At 31.9% G+C, this 21,732-nt stretch overlaps 1 protein-coding gene across 2 annotated transcripts in view; it reads right to left on the minus strand.

The window, feature by feature from the left end:
• The window catches only part of Ap3b1 (adaptor related protein complex 3 subunit beta 1), a 246,636-nt gene that overhangs the window by 172,238 nt on the left and 52,666 nt on the right, over positions 1-21,732 (minus strand). For both annotated transcript variants that reach the window (XM_047555616.1, XM_047555618.1), the window contains exons 4-7: positions 15,315-15,410; positions 14,381-14,541; positions 12,660-12,726; positions 2,797-2,979 (exon numbers count right to left, since the gene is read on the minus strand). In XM_047555616.1, the coding sequence (XP_047411572.1) occupies positions 2,797-2,979; positions 12,660-12,726; positions 14,381-14,541; positions 15,315-15,410 (507 nt within the window). The remainder of the gene's footprint in view (positions 1-2,796; positions 2,980-12,659; positions 12,727-14,380; positions 14,542-15,314; positions 15,411-21,732) is intronic.

Below are 21,732 nucleotides of genomic sequence, written 5' to 3' on the forward strand. Positions count from 1 at the left end.
CAAAGTTTTGCAGTAAAACAAAATAGTAAAGAGAAAGGCTCAGGTGGGTGCAATAAAGGAGGGAGGCTCATGGACATGGTCCAAATGCTAATGACCCATTTGAATCTTAATTTTATAAAATGTATTTGAACAAAGGGTCTAGCATCTTTTGTAGTCCTTAATTCTAAAGTGAATGAAGACAATACAATAAGGACTAACACTTTCAAATCCTTCATATGGGTTCTGAACAGAACATATAAGTAAACATATAGACATAAGCCTGCTATCTTGATTATTCTAAACTATGTAGGACTCTCAAATAGAACTTAAACAATCAAACAATAATTTTTTCATGGCTTGTGGTCAATTGATATCATCTCGAGCTAATATAAAATTTTAACCACCCAAAGAAGTGATTAAATGATTGCCAGATTAAATGATTGCCAATAATCATCTCTTAAGGTCAATCAAGAGGTTATAAAAAAATAAACAATTTTTATTTTACCATATGCTTCTGTAATTTAAAAAAAGAGAACATCACCACAGTTAACTGAGAAATACAAATCTATTTAAGTGGTTTTCTTTCTTTTTTTTCTTAAAGCCAAGGAATCTTTCTCAAAGCAAATTATAAGCGAAGCTGCATAAAACAGGCATGCAAAGAAAGCAGCTCTGTCTGATGCAGTGGCAGAGCCCAGAGTCAGGCTCCAGCACCACTACCCAGATGGTTGCTCCTGTGGCAGTGCTATAGCGTTCTGAGGGCTGAGGTGCATATTTGAAAAACCACTAAATTAGTCTAACAGCCACAGCATTTAGAATAATGCCGAGGTCAGATGGCAAATAAATGCCAAAGATAAGAAATTATTTAGATCAATTCCAGCATGCTAGGATTTAACAATGACCAGATTTCCTCTCATATTTATAATAATTGATGTTCATGTACTTAATATGAAACAGAAAGAATAAATGAATATAGCCCCAATGTTTCCAATTATCTGTCAAAAGAATAAATGTACATCATAGAATAGAATTTTACTTTTTTGCTTGTGTATATAGTTTTATAAATTTTATCTAAAACAAGATGAAATAAAATTCAAGGAACAGAAAAGCAAACTACAAAACAGTTTAATATCCATTACACATTTCTAGAAGATATGCTACGTGTATAGCATATATTTTAGCTCTGGCTTCTATATTCCAATAAGGTAAAAGATCATTTATTTGTAAATAGCTAATGAAAGTGATTTGATAATGACAGGAAAGAAAACAAAAATATTTAAATGGTGACAATCATTAGATATGCCAAAGTGACCTATAACCACATGGAACAGGACAAAAAATATATCTGAGAAGAATTTTTTACAGGAAATGGCTGAAATCAAACAAATAAGTTATTCACAACAAAAATCTCTTGTCAAAGGGTGAAGACAGTTTCATAATGAACATGTTGAATAAATTAGCAAGAGTATCCTCAAAACTGTAACAACAAATAAAACTATAGAATAAAAGTATACAAATGTAAATTTTCATCAATTTAAGAATCCTATATAAGCCTTTTTATATTGATGAATTTATACAAACTTAAATTTTTAAATAGAATAATATAACCCCTTTGTTAATATAAAAATTGAGGGGGCTGAAGGTATAGCTCAGCAGTAGAGTGTGTGTTCAGCATGCAAGGTCCTGGGTTCACTATCCAACACCAAAAAACAAAGAAATTAAAATTGAGATGGAAGAAATATTAGTATTCATCTAAAGATAGATGAAAGAGTTAATTTTAGTGCTAACAAATATTAGTGTAGAAAAATTGATAAAACATTTATAATTATGTATATCATGTTATTGAAAACATGGTATTATGAACACGTTTCAATTTTATTAGCATTTTTTCTCTCATTTTAGTATTATTTCTAATTAACAAAAACAAGATATACTGAGCAATCAAGGGCCTATTTATAAGTTTGCATATAAGTCACTTCAACATAATTGGATTTTAAAAGACCTCTTATCTTTTTACACAAGTGATTTTTAACATCTATAATACTGCATTTTAAAAAGATGAGATATCAAAAGACAAGGTTAATATACTACTGTTGTAACATTTAAGGATTTCTTTAAGTAAGCTTAAAATTCAAATTTCATTCTTAAATATATACATAGTGAGTAAGTTCAAATACAAACTATGTGATAAAATTAAACTTTTCTAAGCTGTCATAAGAAAAGAACAGGTATGCTTCTAATGTTAACCTACAAAAGGAAACAAAAAACTTCACTTCAAGTATATTTAATTATTAGTTTGACTAAAATGCTACCAGTTTAAGCAAAGAAAAGGAGAAACATTTGAGCAACATAAAACTAGAAAAAATAGTTGAAAAGTTCAGCAGTATTTATCTATAAAAGCAAGAAATTAATATTCAAGGTACAAATTCATGTTATACACTCAAATTACCCATTTTCACAAATGCAAATTTGGAATAGCTAGAGCTGGAAAGTGTGAACTAGTAAAAATAAATAAATAAATTCATGGTTTAACAATGTTATTGTAAATACTGCATCATGCTACTGCTCCTAACAAAGGCCTCTTATAAAGTGTCATACTGAAAGTGTATATACTATGTCATTAAATATGTATCAAGCAGTGTCAAAAAATAGACAATTACTCTTGTATTTTCTGCTTTTGTAAAAGAAAATAAGGAAAATGAGTCCTTGTTAAATACGAAAATTTCTATATTTCACTATTCTTAATTTTTTGTACACATTTTTAAATGCTCACCTATTCTCTCAGTATACTTTATAAGTGGAAGGCTGTTCAGCACTTACCTCTTTCCAAGGACTGACAAACTGTGTACGAGCATATCGAGTTAGCATGTGGATTATGACCACCTGCCCCCACTCTTCCACATCAACTAGTAAGTTACAAAGCTTTCGGTAATTCTTGTGAATCAGATCTATTCTATCTGGGCATACTTCTTCAAAAGCCATCACAACACTGCCAGCTACCAACTAGAAAAGAAAGAAATAGTAACTCATTAAAAAACATTTTTCAGTCCATCTAAGATACTATTCACATTTTATAGTAGTACAGGGTTATGGCAATCAATATTTAAAGTGTTTATTCATTCAGTTAAAATGAATGTTCATGTTTGAGTACAAAATAAAATTTTAAGCAAAACTCCCTAGAAGAATAATTTTAATACTTCTTATTTTATGTGAAAAACTAATGCTTTGCTAAACAGAAATGAATTCTGATAATTTTTTATTTCATCAGGTTAAATTCCAATTAAGTTGTTTATACATAAATTCAACATTAATCATTCACATTTTTCATCTTTAAAAATAACCTAAATTCTAATCTAAAGACTCATTTCTCAGTTTGTAATGATATTCAGAAAAACAATCCAGATAATAACAAGACTATACTGTGTCAGTTTAAAAATAAAATGACAATTCCACAATGAATTTGTTAAAAGTCTGAGGAACTCTTACATGTTTTTAGTACTAAAACACTTCCGAATCTTACATATCTTAATTCATGTTTTTACCAAAATAATTTACTTACAAAGAAAACACAACGAGTAAAATTTTTGTGCATTGTTATGACTTTTATAACAAAGTGTATAAGTTGGAATAATATATTACCAACAAAAGGCAGCATTCCTCAAGTCTAATTAATGAATCGTAAATACTGATTTCTGAATTGTCAAGTTTTTACAAATCTCAGTGAAACTGATTCCTTTAGCATAAAAATACAAAGTAAGCAGAATATGTAATAAACAAATACTTCTATATATGTACCAGTGATACATGTTGTTAGCCAACAATATGATACAGTTTTGAAAAAAGCAAATTAATATCATATTCATTCTGAACACTAGGGATCTTCATTTTGTGTCTAAAATTTCCCCAATGACTTAAAATAAGCAATTAAATAGAAATATAAGTTATTGAAATGGTACTTTTTGAAAAATATTAGATACAATGATATTCATATTTTGAGTATTTGTCCCTCTACTTGGCTGACATTTAGTTTATTAATATGCAACCAACAATACAATTGAAAGAAAACAGCTCAGAATATAGACCTGCTATTATGCTAAACAAGTTTCAAGTCCTGTGGGGATTTTATGAATTACCAATCAGTATGAACGTGAAGCTGCATTTATTGACTGCAGCCCTGCCCATGTACTGGTGCCTGCTGGTCCCAGCATGTATGCGCCTCAATCGAAAAAGCAAGGAATTGATTATTTGTGTGAACTAAATAAAAATGTATTATATGTATAATTTTCTCTTTGCTATTGATATGGAAAGGAAGTTAAGTGCATGTTTTCAACTCCACATTTTGATATCTTCTGCATAAATTACTGTTCAGAAATTATATTCTATGAAAATCACATTTCTATCAGATCAGAATTAGTACAATTTAAATATCTCTTAACACAACTAAGTTTATGATATTAGACTAGTTGTGTGATATATATTGTCATCACTATAAATTGTATATATAAAGCAATCTCATACTAATACTTAAATAAATCAATAAAGGGTCTTTAATACAAAAAATAATCTATGAAATTAAGGTCAGCAGTTTTAATTTTTGAATAAAATCAAGTTATCTGGTCTAAAGTTAGAAAAGTTTTCCTACATGTGTTAAAACCAAACAATTAAATAGAAAATCAGTCGCAAGGTATTAAATTTATTAAACCGAGAGCTTTAAGTACACAGCAAATGCAAAACACTAACATTCTAAAATACTTACAAATATCATTACAAGAAAATAATATTTTAAGTATGAATAAAGCTTAAGGAAACATTAACGTATAGAAAGTATGTAAAGAAAGTACCTTCACAAAATAAAACCGACTATACTCATAATTTTAACAATTTGACCCTACTCTAAACATTAGGAGAAGAATTGATAATTTTGGTCTATTAAATGTTCAATATTCTATAAAACATTCAGGATTAAAATAAAATGATCTACTCAGATTTTAAAACCAAAAATATTGGTTTCCAAAAAACAGACAGTTAATTTTCATCTCACTGTGTCAATAGTAGCTTTTCATATAAGGGGGAAAATAAATCACTCCAACAAAACTAGCAATGAGCTCATCAAATTCAAATGCAGTTTTCCATTTATGTATTTTTTATATTAAAGCAATAAACATGGTTCATTTATCTCCCCTTGGTTGCCACGTTTTTCTGTGCTGTTGCTATGAACTTCAGCCATTAGCTGTGCTCCAAGGTAAACTACATGAACCATCAACAAAAGTGACACCCCATCTATGGAGTTCATATTTTCTCTAGATTATCTATGCTAGTTGACAAGCTGGTAATGAAAAAAATCACACTAAGCAAATGGTTCCTCTAATAACAATAAATTTTCTATAAAATTATGAAGGGTACAAAACGTTTCCTTGCATCTATTTTGTCATGAATTCTAATTAACGCTGCAAAAACCTGAGAGTGTTGGGTCATCACAAGAAGTGCATCAAGGTTTGATTGATAATATGGTATAAGTTGGCCAATGCTGCCAAGATTTTCTTCCCTTAAATTAATGGCCATCCAACCTGCCCTAATCATACAACCCAAATGATATTCCCCTTCTTATTTCAATTTTCTTGAGGCATGGAAAATAGGAAAGATCAGTCATTTATCTTCTAATAGCTGGATAATAGATCTATCACAATAAAACATCTGCACAAACTCAGGGGTGTGTTTTTTTTCCCCATAACACTGAGGCTTTTACCAACATTAAATCAATAACTTATAAAATGGTGTCTTACCCCTACAGCTTAGCTATAAACTACCAATCTATTCATTAAACATAATTTTATAGCTCAAATTAAAGAGAAAAAACTCATATTATCAAAAACACATAAATAGCTCAGTTTTTCAGTAGGTACTAACCTAATTTGTCTTCCTAAGAAATTGTTTCCATGAGAAATTTAAATGCTATCAAAAGGACTTCTTTAAAATTAATATGAAAGGACAAGAAAATAAATGCCACCCTGCTTTTGAGGCATTCTAAATAAAAGATTGTCCACTTCTATGCTTTAAATGCTCAAAATATGTGGATTTCTACATTTTAAAGAAAAACAAATGAAAGCTTTTATAAATTTAAGAAACTAAATCATAAGTAAACACTAACTGGGAAAGGTTTATAGTAAAGTAGAAAAGTAAGCCCAGCTCCTGGAAGGCTGAGGCAGGAGGATGGTTAAGTTATGATGCCAGGCCTGTCAACTTCGTGAGACCATCTGAAAATAAAAAATAAAAAGGGCTGGAGATGTTGATCAGTGTTAGAATATCCCTGAGTTCAATCCCCAACACTGAAAAAACTTACATAAACAAAAAGTATTAAGAAAGATAAAATAAAAAAAAAAAAGAAAGATAAAATAGAGATGAAATGTTTCCTTTTAATTTCATTGATTACAGTTGTAAGGTTCTCTATAGTGTCTATACAAACATACAAGATACCTTCAGACAATAGTTACCCAAAACATTACGTGTTCTTCCAATTTTTCTAAACCCAAAGTGATCTATTTTTAGGGAAGAATGACTCATATGACAAATACTGGTCTTTTTCCAATAAAAGGGAAAAACTGTTGTATATTTTTTAATATGCTTATAGTTCAACCTTTCCTTAAAATGAAAATTATTTCAAAAAATCTTCCTTGACTGAAGAGCAACAACAGAAGGTATATCTCAAAACTAATAGAAGAAAAGGAAGTTTTTAATTCATTAACATCTTTCACATTTATAATTATCAATAGTAACATCAATGTCATCATCATCATCACCATAATGATTCCAAGTTTTTGCTGGTAGAAAAAGAATTCCTTTTCCATATGTGGAAGTAAATTAGACTAGTGTCATTGGACTGCAAAATTTTTAAATAAAAACAATGTGCAATTCTTTATTTTAAATGTCAATTCTGAAATTATATTTGTGATGGTGAGAAGAAATGTACCTGTCTTCCTTCAATAAAGTATTATCTGTGACCAAAAAACCTGGCAATTATGAAGGTAAGATCCATAAACATCTGGGTAAATATCATAATATTTTTAATCTTTCTATAATGGATTACAATCATACAAAGGAAAAAACTATCAGCATTCTCAAAACATAATTAATTTAAATACTAGGCAAAAAAATTAATGGTACCTGGGTAAATCTGAATCTATCAGTCTACATTTCCAAAATAAAAAGACCAAAATCTATGCCCTACACATAACTCAAAAGAGAGCACCTCCAAACTTCAAATAGCTCTCCCAGGAAAGCTATTTTTATGCTTGTATCATAAAACTTCACAAAGACAAGAGCACAGAAAAAAAATTATTCAAAACCAAGCAGACAAGAGTTAGTCATGGCTACAAGAGTGAACTAAAATAAACAACAGAAATAAAAAGAACACTATTCAGTACAAAAATATTAAAAAAGATTCCCAGTAGGTCAGAGCAGACCATAGCAAAGAGACTTAAAGGGAGGATAAGACAATTCAGTGAGGCCAATGAACTCTCAAGGAGAGCTTCAAGAAGAAAATAGGATTAAAGAAAGAACTGGGGCAGACGGGTCCAGTGGCACACACCTATAATCCCAGTTGCTTGGGAGGTTGAGGCAGTAGGACCGCAAGTTTGAGGCCAGCCTCAGCAACTTAGCACAGTCTCAAATTAAAAAATTAAAAAGGCCTGGAGATATGACTCAGTGATCAAGCGCCCCTGGGTTCAATCCCTGGTACGAGAAAAAAAAAAAACAGGTCAGGTGGGGTGGGAGGAATCCCTTTAGAAACTGGGATAACAGGAAAAAGAAGAAAGAAGAGAAAAGTTTAGACTCCTCAAAGATATATCTTAAAATAATCTTAGGACATATGCCTCCTACTATGTACTCCTTCACAATCAAAACTCATCTCATTGGCTTTTGAGATGGCTTTCTGACAGAGAGGGTGCTCCTATACTCAAAATATTGCAAGTAACCACAAATGTCAAATCACCAACCCTAGCCAAAGAAATGCCAAGACTCAAATAATAACTAATAAAAGCAGAAAAGGAAAATCAAAACAATTCAACTGGTAAAAACTACCCCCAAAAGATCAAGGATAAGCAAAAGGAAGCTTTTTAATACAACACTCCAACACAAATTAAATACCCTCAAAGAAGCATTTGAAGACAGAAAAAAATGAATATAAATCAAAATTTTAAAAGAGAATAGAAATTACTAAGAGAAATCAGAAAGAAATAAAATAGCATTTCATTTCATTTCATTCACTGAAACCATAAAGAAATTGAAGGGGAAAAAGTTATCAAACATGAGATCTAAATTGCAAGATGCCCCTGGGACAAAAATCAACAAAATGAAAAATTATTAGGGGCGCTAAAGGGAAAAAAAAAAAAAAGAGATAGAGAGAGAAGAAGAAGAACCAGGAAAATGAAAACGAGATAAAGAAAGAAGTAAAAAAGGTTTAGAGAAAAAGTGGCTGAAGTACAAGGTAAGCAAAGAAGATCTAAAACATGTAAAATTGGAATACCTGAGGAAGAATATAACAATTGAACATATTTAACATTTAAAACCATGTTCCTGAAAGAAAAAATATATCATCGGAAATAATATTTAAATTCTGACTCTATATTATGAAAGTGTTTGTTTGGTGCCAGGAAAAAAACGACCCACACCAACAACCATAAAACACCTTACAAAACTATGTATTTCAAAGGTAAAAAGAAAATCCTCAGGGACAGCATCTTACTTATTATGGACACAGACCAGGTATTTTCCTTAGATTGAAATAAGGAAAGGATGCCCACCACCTCTACTACTATCAGATGTTATACTGACAGAATCAGTCAACATAATTATATAAGAGATATCAGAGTCCTAGGAATTGAAAAATGGAAGTAAAACTATCTCTATTTGCTGAAATGATTCATTCTATAGAGGAAAAAATAAGGAGAATGAAAAAAAGTAACTCAAACAATAAAATAATTCAGTAAAGAAGGATACAAAATTACCTTTCAAAAAATTAATAGACTTTTAAATATACAAACATCATAAGTTCAAGGATATAATGAGAAAACAATTTCATTTATCAAAGCAACAAAGAAATAAAACTAAAGATAAAATAACTCTAAACCAACATTTAACTCTAGTTTTAGTCCCCTTCCTACCAGAGGTACATGCTGATAATTTTGAAATAATACCTCCTCTGAATTCTGGATTAAGCAACAAAGTAAAAACATTGTGCATAATGGGAGCCATTTTCTTACTGTTAAAGGGGAAGTTACAAATTGGAAAGGGAAGAGGCTAGAAGGAACCCGGTGCTACTATATGAGAATTAGAGGCCTTGATATTTTTAATATCAAGATAGAAGAAAAGGTATAAATGTGTTTACTTTTAAAAAATAAAACAAACTACATAACACTTTAGTTGAATGAGTGCCTCAGAATAGACAGGCCATCAATACCTTCAAAAGGTCTATGAAAACTGAGTATGATACTATTTGGGGGAGGAAAAGAAACCATTACAGATAATATATCAGTTACTATCACCAAGAATATAACAATTCAACAGTCATTCAAAAAATACTGAACATCTACAATGAATAAATATTCAATATTTTCTTTCTAGTATTTTAGAAACAAATTATCAGAAACCAAAACAAACATTCTAAATTTACGAACAACATACCTTCTTGAGCCATTTATTTTTTAGTTTGCTATTTTAATACCTTATGCCATGGTGTAAGGCATCATGCTGAGGGTTTATGTACAACAGCTCTTTCAACCCAAATAACAATCTTGTAAATTAAAAGCACTATAAATTTAGAAACTAAAACTCATGAAGGCTTAGAACAGAGCTAAATGGCAGAAACTAAGGCATGAATTCAATTCTAATCTAAAAGACTGTAGTTTTTACCCATGACAAGATCTATCCTATTTGGAAAAACACACACACATATAAAGAAATTTCATTCCCAAACCATGTAACAAATTTCTGTTAGTCTACAATGAAGCAGAAATTATGGCAAACTGTATTACCATTAAGGGATCGTTTCTTATAAATCTTACTATTCTCCACAGTACTTAGCAAATGTCCTGCACATAAAAGAAATCAAGTATTTTCTCAATTATTACAATTAAATAAACCACAGTATCAATAATATTGATTTAATATCTGTGTCATAGAGGCAGATAGTATATCTGTCAGGAAGACAAAAATAATTCAAATTTCTTTTCTCTATCTTTATTTATTGACACAATCTATATTTGATTATTTTCTACATTTTGTCAACTCTGCATAGAAAAAATGCAATGAAGATTTATGCTATACTTCAAACTAGAAGATATTTGCTGAATGGTCCAGGAATGAAACTCCAAGTGTAACTTCCATGTATAAAAGAATATTACCAAAGATACACAGTGAAAAAGTCACTGAAGGATTTAAATGTCCACTATAACATATTCACTTAACTCAAAAAAGAAGCAGTGAATTAAGTGAATGAATTAGACAATCCAATCAAAAAGTACATCCTGTCAGGCTGTATTAAAAGTCAGGAGGCAACTACATACTGCCCACAGGTACCAGGCATACATTAAATCAAAAAATACAAATGGATTGACTATAAAAGAATACAAATATATATAGTGAAAACAGTGACCATAAGAAAGCTAGAATGGCTGTTGAAGAGACTTTAAAACATGTGTTCCTAGAGACAAAAAGGGACTTTAATAATGAGAAAAGAAAGATAAGACAATTATAAATATATATATATGTATGTGTGTGTGTGTGTGTATATATATATATTGTGCATATATATGCACAATATTGGAGCTTATAGGTTTATGAAGCAAACAATGACAGAATTGAAGACAGACTTCAATATACCACTTGGAATAATGGACAGAACCAGTAGGCATAACAATCAACAAAGAAAGATTAGATCTGAACATCATTATAAAACAATGAGACTAACACTTAAGAAAAAATCCACCCAACAAAAGCAGAATATGCATTCTTCTCAATCAAACACTGAATACCTTTCAGGCTAAATCATTTAAAAACAAAAAAAAGCTACATGGGGTTAATAACTATCGCGTTCCCTCTGCCCGCAGAGAGAGACACGACAAACGTCTGAAGCTTTGGAAGTATATTGCGTACAGTCTTCCTTTCTTTCCTTCTTATCTATCCCTTTCTCTCGCTCTCTTTCCCTCTCCTGCACTTCACTCTTCTCCCGCTCGGCTCTCGCCTGCTCCGGCCGCTTCGTTTCTCCCGCTTGGCTCACGCCCGCTTGCACGCCTCTACTCCCAGCTTCTACTCCTACTCTCAGTTTCTTCTCTCTTTTCTTTCTCTTGCTCTCTTTCCCTCCGCTTAACTCTCGCCTGCGCCAGTCGTTCCGCTTCTCCGCTTCTACCCCTACTCTCAGCCTCTTCTCTCAGCTTCTGCTCTCAGCTTCTGCCCTCAGCTTCTGCCCTCAGCTTCTGCCCTCAGCTTCTGCCCTCAGCTTCTGCCCTCAGCTTCTGCTCCTACTCCCAGCTTCTTCTTACTCCCAGCTTCTTCTTACTCCCAGCTTCTTCTTACTCCCAGCTTCTTCTTACTCCCAGCTTCTTCTTACTCCCAGCTTCCGCGCCCTCCCAGCTTCAGCTTCTGCCTCTTACTCCCCCACCCACCAAGCTTATATACACCTCAACCAATCAGGGGAGAGCACACGAGGTAAACGCGCGGACAGCTGCAGGTATAGAATAGGTAAACGAGGGGGGCATGCTCTAATCACATCGTTAACTAGCCAATCATTGGAATTCGCTGGTTGTTTACTGTATAGCTGGCCGCTTTTGGCTCAGTGCCAGGCGCCATCTTGACCCTGCTCAAGGCTGGGGGTCCCGGAAACCCCGACAAATAACTACCATAAATAGATAGCTGTTACAGATATTACATGCTACCTAACAACATCCTAAGATGAGCTGACATCTTTTTTCTCAATAGATGTAAATCATAAAACGTTACTATAGAAGCCCCATTGAAGATACCAGAAGCTCAACTTCTCCATTGGACTGTTCACAGATCCCACAGGTCACCCCTATTCCTAGATCTTGCTACCATGCCACCACACACAAAAAATGGGGCTGGAAAAAAGAGGAGGGGAAGCATACATTCCCAAAAGATTACTATTTTAATCAGTAAGATAATCATCAGCAGCCAATAAAACAGCCTTGTACAAATGAAAATGTTTTAATCTTTTTTAAAACACACTTATTAAAGCATTTTTCTAATTTTCAATCTCTTTAATACTTCTTAATACTTTTAAAATAATAACTGTTTCCAGATGATTCAGCCTTTTAAAATCCTAACAAATCACGACCTAAAATAAAACTTCAACTTTAAAAGTAGTCAATAATTTAGCCACAAATGAAAGATCCTCCCACACCTTGCCCCTCTTCAGACTCTGATAAGGAACCAAAACAAACTAAAATACTAAATGTAATCATTCTCATTACATGGAGATTTTTGTTCTTTAACTCTGTTTTTTAAATAGGCTTTAATACTTATAGCATTTAAAAATCAATAAAAATAATTGAAAATATTAATAAAAATCAATAAAAATAATTTAATAATAAAGATAAAATGGCAAACGATACTATGTAAATAAAGCACAATTTTACTTTATTTTACTTTAATGACATAAAAATATTACTTACTGTGCTCTTATCTTTCAAAAGTTTTTCAATTACTTCAATTAACATTTCCTTTTGCTCTGGATCAAGACTAAAATATAAAAAGAAAAGTCACATTAATTTTTTCCCCTTTAATTCTAGCTTTAAATGATGCTCATCATTTCAAGGATGCTGAAAAGGTTTATAATAGGAGAGGAAGAGCAAGAATAATTTCAAGACAAATACAAACAGGAACAAAACTAAAGTAAAATGGGATGGTTTTCTTATGTTTTCTAATCTTTCCCTCTAAAGTTGTTCCTATTAACTCAACCAGATACCGATGCCATTAAGAAAGTATTTAAAGAACAAATTCACTTCTTTAAAAAATTTTAAAACCTTAAGAAAGTAACTCCTAGTATATAAACAACAATTCCTTTTTAACTAGGGGGAAAAAATAACAGGAGAGCAAACATTTTTGACAATGGATACATAACTGCCCAAAACAAATACAGATGATTTCCCAATAAGAATTGCGTATCGCCTGTACTATTAAAAACCTACCATCTAAAACCAAGATGTAAGATGCAGCAATAAGACTAAAATTTGATATAGGAAACCAATAGGCAGTACCAAAGTAGAAAACAGCTGAGGCTGGAGAATAAACTATAGTCTGGTGATAGATGTGCTTTTAAGTCATCATAATTTAATAAAGCATATCTTATTCTACAAGCTTATGAAAGAAAAGATAACAAGAAGCATGATAAAATTCTGCCTGACAATCAAAGAATATGAGTTTGTACATTTTATAAATATTATATTTATTATTAAGCATTATAAGTACCTAAACATTCAAACCTTTCAATTCCTTCAAATTCCAGCTACTTTTTCCAAGTTAAATCTTCCTTTTCCATTTTATTTACATCTTTATTTTAAAGTACACTTACGATATAATGGCCCCTGTCTGATTAAAACCATTGTTAAAGGAGATTTATAAATCAAGTGCTAACATCTCAATTATAGATGGCTTTTAATTATTTGACATATGGTGGCTTTTCTTCCTCAAATATGATATTTTATCCATAAGTAAGTACCATGTCCTCTACTGATTTTGTAGATCCAATGTACACAGCACAACACTCTAGACACAATACCAGAAACACAACTAATCTCAAAAACCTTGCAGAACAAATGATAACAGAAATAAAACCCAACTGTGGTACATAATTTTATTTAAAGTATATGTTTTCTAAGAGACAGAGGTATTGTATATTTTACCAAATATTATACAACTATGGTATGACACTTTATTTAAAAATCGCTATATTTTTAATAGAATAATTTAATAAAACAGCTCTGGAAAAGAATCAGACTTCAGGAAAGAAATAGCAGGAACAAAGATGGAAGAAAGGAAAATAAAGATAAGTGAATTATAAGAATAATAAACAAGATTCTACTCTATAATGGATAAAAACCTCAATTTTCTAATAATACATGCATACCTGTATGTAAGACAGACTTATACAAACAAGTTACGAAATCTAAAAATTATCACACACCCTAATAGGCTCACAAATACTGAGTTGATAGGGTCCTAAAACAAAACTGAAGATGTATAAATAATGTCTGTAGGGTGAAAAAACATATCCAGTGAACTTGCTTGCTGTGAGGACAGGTTAGTCATAAGAGTGAATAAAATAAGCTCTGTGGTCTATTACACTCCACGTAGTATTACAGTAATATTCTGCTGTTAGGAACAAAGCACCTACCTGTACAGTTTCTGTATTGCATGGGCTGCATTCTTCCTAACATATGGTGATAAGTCAGCAGAAGCTTCCTTAATAGCGAGCATCATGATAGGAACAATAATAGGCACTCTAATACTTGACAGAACTCTTAAAGCGCTTGCACGGATTAGTTGATTTGGGTCCTAAAAATAATGCAAGAAGTATTCATCAAAATTTCAAAGTCTAGGTTGGGGTTGTGGTTCAGTGGTGGAGCACTTGCCTAACACTTGTGAGGTACTGGGTTTGATCCTCAACAACACATAAAAATAAATAAATAAACAAAATAAAGATATTATGTTCATCTACAACTAAAAATATATATATATTAAAAATTTTTTTCAAAGTTTACAATTTTCCAAAGACATCTTTATGACACAGTTAACAAACACCTAAAGGGTGTAATAAATGTAACAATTAGAAAAGAAAGCTACTTAATTTAAACTGTACAACCAGTATACTGAAATGGGTAAAGAAAAAGAGAGGAAAATGTTTATTTTTCTGAACAATGTTTTAAAGAAAAGTAACAGTTATAATTCTAGTTGATAATTTATTACTACATGTGCTGGGGTTTTAACATTTCATAAGAAAATGCTATACATTAAAAATTTTATCTTTAAAAATATCTTATTTCCCCTCTTTGCATACTTTCAACAACTACTTGGTACAGTGATAAACAGCTCTTTGATTTATGATGATGATTTTGAACCCAAACACGTAGAAGCTGTAACTTACATGGCAAGGTTCCACTTCCTGACATTTTCTAAGGGTACTGAATAAGCACTTAAGGGGGAGGCCTTTTTACTTTTTCAATACACTACAGGGCTATTTAGTGGATTATTGCTCAGCTTCCCTAAATGACACACCTTCAACTGTGCAAAAACCTTGTAGCTATTGCCTGCTCACTCCCATCATTTACCTTCAGAGCTCGCTGAAAAGTGCTTATAGACAAGAGTGCCAGATCCTGCTGCTCTTCAGCATATCGGACCAGGTAAACATACACCAACTTCTTGATCTGTGCAAAAAAAAGAAACAAAAATTGACTCCTAGCCAGAGGAGCAAAAATTTAAAACTCAATATTTTCTATGCAAAAATCCATTCCTAATTTTCCTCAAGTAACTAACTGAACCTGGTCACAGCTTGGTTGTAAAATAAATGTTTTGTGGCATAATGAATGGTGACAGAAAATGTCTATGAAGTAAGCATTTTAATAATACTATCCGTAACAGCAACATCTTATCACGGTGTTCCTCTCAAAGGAAATTTTTTAAATCCCTGAACAAAATTCATATAAGAATGTTCAAATATTAACTGACCTGCAAAAATATTTCAAAGTCAAAGATAAAAATAAGAGAAAGAACTTGGGCTCTGTCTACTATCTGGTATGGGAGTTTATTTCCTTGTCTATTAAAAGGTACTGGAGTCCCAAGTCTTTTTACAGTAAGAGTCACTTCCAATAAATATTACATGAAACTTTCAGTTCAAAAAGAATAATGTGACAACAATACCAATTTAATGAAATAAAAATGCCAAATAGTCTAGACATGTGTTCTGGATATATTTTTAAAGACAATTTAACCACTAAGTTTCTAACAAAATTACCAACAGAAAAATTTTGAGTAAAAATTCATCAACTGCTTCTTTCTAACACTGATTATAGTATTTCTTTTCCCAAATATCCTCAGATTCCACTTCCTGATTACCTTTCTTATGCATCAGCAGAGTACATACCTAAAAGTTTATGGAATGTTCAAAGAACATAAGAAATGAGGAAGAATTGGAAATAGTTGGAATTAATACTGGAAAGAAAAAAATGGTGCTGTATTTAGTTATATCTTAAATTAACCAATCTGAACTACTTTAAAGAAACTGCCACGCTCTTCCTTCCTTCACATTCCAATTTCTCTTTCCCCATTCCCTCTCTCAGTTCTGGAGATTGAGTCCAGAAACATGTGTGTACTATAAATGCACACTATATCACTGAGCTATACTCCCAACCCCCAATTTCTCTTGAAATAGCATAGTCTTAAGTTCCTTTATCATGCTGTTTAAACTCATCATCCTTCTTAAACTCACTTCAATTCCTTTATTTCTTTCAGTGTGGCACTCTGAACTACAAATGAATTGTAAGCAGAACAAAATACCTAAGTAAGACTTTGTGCCAGATAAGATGTTTTCACTGATATAGCTCATTCTTTATTAAAATTATTCACCTTTTCCAAACGTACTGCTGACTTAAGTCAAACTGTATTTGAGCAACTATCCTTGTGGGATTTATTTTTTAATTTCTCTCAAGTGAAGGACAAGTTGTATATTTATCTATAGAAATTTTCAGCAACTGAGATTTAACCCTTCATAGCACATTAAGATCATTTTAGATCTTCATTTAATAAGCCAACTATTTTACTACTCTTCATAATTTCATAAACCCAAGTAAAAACTTAATGATTATACTTTCTACATCATAATTATTAATAAAAATACTAAACATAACCATTTTAAGTTAATATTAAACCATTCATCTATATCATATGGGCAGACTTATTTCCAATTACTCTTCAGTGTTAAACAACTCCACAAAATCTTAAAAACAAAATCTAAAGTCCTTAACCCAATATTCAATAGTCTATAATATGCCCCAAACTTTCATTCTAGTCAAATAGAAACAGTTTCCAAATATAATATGTACTTTTAAAAATTTTTTTAATTTGTTCTAATTAGTTATACATGACAGTAGAATGCATTTTGTCAACATTGTACACAAATGGAGCACAACTTCTCATTCCTCTGGCTGTACATGGTAGTCACACCAGTTGTATAATCATACATGTATATAGGGTAATAATATACATCTCATTCCACCATCCTTCCCACCCCCCACACTCCCTCCCCTCCCCTCAATCCCCTTTGCACAGTCCAAAGTTTCTCCATTCTTTCCTACCCTCCACCCATTACGGATGAGCATCTGCTTAACAAAGGAAACATTCGGGCTTATTTCACTCAGCATGATATTCTACAGTTCCATTCATTTACCAGCAAATGCCATAAATTCATTTTCTTTAAGGCCGATTAATATTCCATTGTGTATATATACACCACAGTTTCTTTATTCATTCACCTGTTGAAGGGCATCTAGGTTAATTACATAGTTTAGCTATTGTGAATTGAGCTGCTATAAACACTGATGTGGCTCTGTCACTGTAGTAATAAATTTTATTTTGTCTTAAACTTCACTCAAGTTATTCCTTGAGCTACCCTCAACCCATATACCACTTACTAAAATCTTCCACAAAAGCATATTTAAACAAAATGACAATATATGAACAATAAAATAAATTACAGTACACCCGTAACAGTCACCATACAAAATAAAGTAAATCTGTATTTGACAATGTAAATATGTAAAATGTAAAACAGTATGCATTGTATAATCCTATTTCTGTATAAAAATAGATGCTTACACATTCTATATACTATCCAATCTAAAATACGCTATAGATTTTAAGATGTACCATTACTTTGTGGACCACAAAGAAAGGAAAAACAACAGCAACAACAACAAAAAACCCTGACCATCAGTTGTTAAGATAAATCTCAACTGCAGAAACTTTAAAAATAGAAAATGCTTTAGAAAAGACATAATATGGAAATAACAGCAAATACACATAATGCTAACTGTTCTAAATGTTTCACTTTGATTAACTCATTTTATATTCACAACTCAATAAACAAGTATTGTTATCTCTAATTAAGGATAGATGACATTATCCCCAACTACATTTTAAAGCTCCTCAGAGTTCAACAATACTAGAAAGCCATTAAGAGTGGCTGGCTGGCTGGCTGGTTGCAATTCTGAAACATCAAATCAATATATAAGATATATTTAATTTCTCAGATCCACCTTGGATAAATATGCAGTTATTTAGTACAGGAAGCACTCCTTACTCAACTGATCATCACTAGGACCTATCACATTGGCAGGCCTACAGTAAGAGCTCAGTCATTAAGAGCTGAATTGCGCCCCAGATCAAAAGTAGACTGAAAAAAAATTAGACTTTCCTATTACATGGTTATATTTGGATCTAACTTCTTATCAATGTTTATAAGACACTGAATAACAATGTCTACAAGGCCATCAGCATACTACATGGAAACCACAGATACTAGGAAGATTGCTCCCAAAGTCTTTAATGTGTTTGTTTTCATTGTTGTTGCTTGTTTCTAATAATCATTTCAGATATTCTTTCTTATAACCAATTATATTCAGATATCACTCTACAATTCTCTGGAAAGTTTTAAAGAAGAATGAGTTAGAGTTTATCCTGATCCAATCTCCTTGTGAGTTATTTCTCAGTAACACCTTTATTTATCAAGTAACTATACAGTCAGCTTTAAAATGGTATTATGAACTCCAGAATGTATCTAGGAGTTTATAAAGGCACCAATGAAACATTCAGAACCACAGCTGAGTTAGCAGGCATAGCTATAATTACTCACTATTGGAGAAGGATTTCTGTGACTGTTATAGCAAAAAGCATAACAATATTAAATCACAGAAGGTTGCAAAACACTAAATTTGTTCTAGTTCTGTTATAAGAATCAATCAATATTGACCACAAGAGGCCTGTGCACTCCCTGGCTGCAGGTGTGCAGAAAAAGCCTACTTTCCCTGAAACCATTCTGTGACCAGAAATGGGAGTAGTTAAAGCTCCGTGACTACTCCATTCTCTGATCAGTTACTTTCATTCAATGTTACAACACTCTTTGCTGTAAAGCTAATCATAGCAGAGCCCCAGTAGTCTGGAAGAACACAGGCAGATCTGTTTAATTAGATTATCAATACTAGTACATCAAACTTCATGAGCTATTGACTAAACCTTTGATTATTTTTGTACTATAACCACTGATTGCTTACTAGGTCATTTTTGGTATCATTTGACATCTAATGACAGATGACGTATACTACAGCTCACCTGTGTGCCTAAGGCAGCATGTACTTATAAAAATGAAATTTTGTACTTGATAGCAAGGAAACATTAATCAATTCTCTGAATACAAATTTAAGAAGCCCCTGTCAGTTTTCATACAATTTGAGAAAATCAGGCATGTTTGAAAAAAATTACAAGGTATTTAGGGAACAAAAGAAATTCAAAACAAATAGACCAATAAATATGTTTATATTGGCATTTCTGTTACAAAACTAATAGGGAGCATATCTGATTTTAAAGGGGAAAAATGAGTAAGAGAAAAATCATACTACTTGACTAGTATAAACAGCTTTGAATGAATAATAATTAGTATTGAATTTTCTGGTTATAACAAGAAGACTAGAAGTTCAGAAAGAACTACTGACCACTATTTTCCACAGACTTATCATTGCTATGCAGATCTAAAACATAATAAGTATACCAATACCAAATGTCTCCCAGAGAATAGCTAATACCAGATGTTGACAAGGGGTCAAAGACACTTAGAAAAGGAAGTAACCATTAAATAGAAAAGATGGCACTGAAAGGGGTTAGCTGTGGAAGCTGACTACCACATACTTGCTGTATGACCCTGATCAGGACATTAACCTCTCTGCTACCTTATCTTCATATGTACAATATGAAGTGACAGAACCAAGCTTCAGAGGGTTATTTGTGAGGATGAGTTCATCTATTTAAGCTATTAATAACCTAGCACAGAGAGCATTTGTTTACATGTTAGCAACCATTATTATTGCTTACTGTTTCTGATAACATTAAGTCCAGTCTCACCTATGCCACATGATTTTTCTAAGTTAGGTCTTATTTTTTCTTTTTTTTTTCTTTTTTTTTTTTTTCAGATATTTGAACTTTCTCATATCAGATGTCATAATACTAGAAGCTCAGATAGAATGAACATAAGACATCAAAGAGAAAGAGCTACATGAATCCCCTTTTTACTACTTTCTACTTGAGACTAATTGAATACTAGGAGAAGCACAAGAAGACAAACCAATTGACAAACCAGTCCTTGCACATTTGTACAAACAATATGATTTAAATTGAACATCTGCTTTCTTTCTGTAAGAGTAGAAATTTGTTACAAGCCAGGTTGATAATGCCTACATGAACAGCCCCAAATAAAAAACTTGGACACTGAGTCTCTGATGAAGTTTCTTAGTAGGTAACATTTCACACATTTTGTCATAATATGCTAGAGACACTAAGCATGTTTTGGGTAATTCCACTAGAAAAGAACTCTTAGAAACTTGCATCTGGTTTCTTGCAGATTTTGCCCCACTTACTTCTTTGTATTCCTGATTCTGTTGTGCTCTCACCTTAATATATCATAGCCATGAGTATGACAGTATTCTGAGTCTTGTGAATTCTCCTAGTGAATCACCCAATCTGTTGATGGTCTTGGGAATCCCCATTGACAGGGATCATAATCCTAAATATACTAACTAAAACTACTGAACTTCTAGAACAAAGCAGGAAAAATCTTTGTGATATTAGGCTAGGCAAAGATTTCTTAAATAGATCACAAAAAGTCTGAAATGTGAATGAAAAAAACTCAGATAAAATGGACTTTATCAAAATCAAATACCTGTTCTTTGAAAGATATTAAGAAAACCAAAAAGCAAACCAGGAGAGAATAAAGAATAGTAAATAACCATCTATATAACAAAAAGGTTATATAAGACTATATAAAGAACCTTCATACTTTAATAAGACCAAAAATAATTTAAAACAGGCTAAAGCCGTGAAAAAACTGAAATACAAATTCTGCAACATTGAGTCTCAGTGTTCTCCCACACCCACTCCCTCCCTAGCTAACCAACAGCTATTCATAGATTGATGGATGGGTATCTATTTTATTGCTTTAAGATCTTTGAATTATTTAGTTCACAGATCAACCTATCATCAAGAAGCTTGGTTTATTAAAATATATGAGATACTTAAAAAAAAAAAAAGAAAGAAAACATGACTGACCAATAAGATCATGAAAAAATGGCTAACATCACTAAATATTTGAAAGAAGCAATTAAAGCCACAGTAAAATACCATGACACACCCACCAAAATGGCTACAGTTAAAAAGTCTCAGAAGATCAAGTGTTAGAGAAGATACAAACCAACTGGAACTCACATACATTGCTGATAGAAATGCAAATGGCACAGCCATTTTAAAAAAACTACACAGCACTATTTTTGAAAAATTAAACATATACTTTTCAGACAATGCAACAATTCTAAGATGTTTACCCAAGAAAAATTGAAACATATGCCCATACATAATAGTTTTATTCAACCTAAGTATCTTCAAACAGGTAAATTTAAAAATTATGGAATATTTACATTATAATGGAAT

Source organism: Sciurus carolinensis, chromosome 6, assembly GCF_902686445.1.
Source record: "Sciurus carolinensis chromosome 6, mSciCar1.2, whole genome shotgun sequence".
NCBI classification, from domain to species: Eukaryota; Metazoa; Chordata; class Mammalia; order Rodentia; family Sciuridae; genus Sciurus; species Sciurus carolinensis.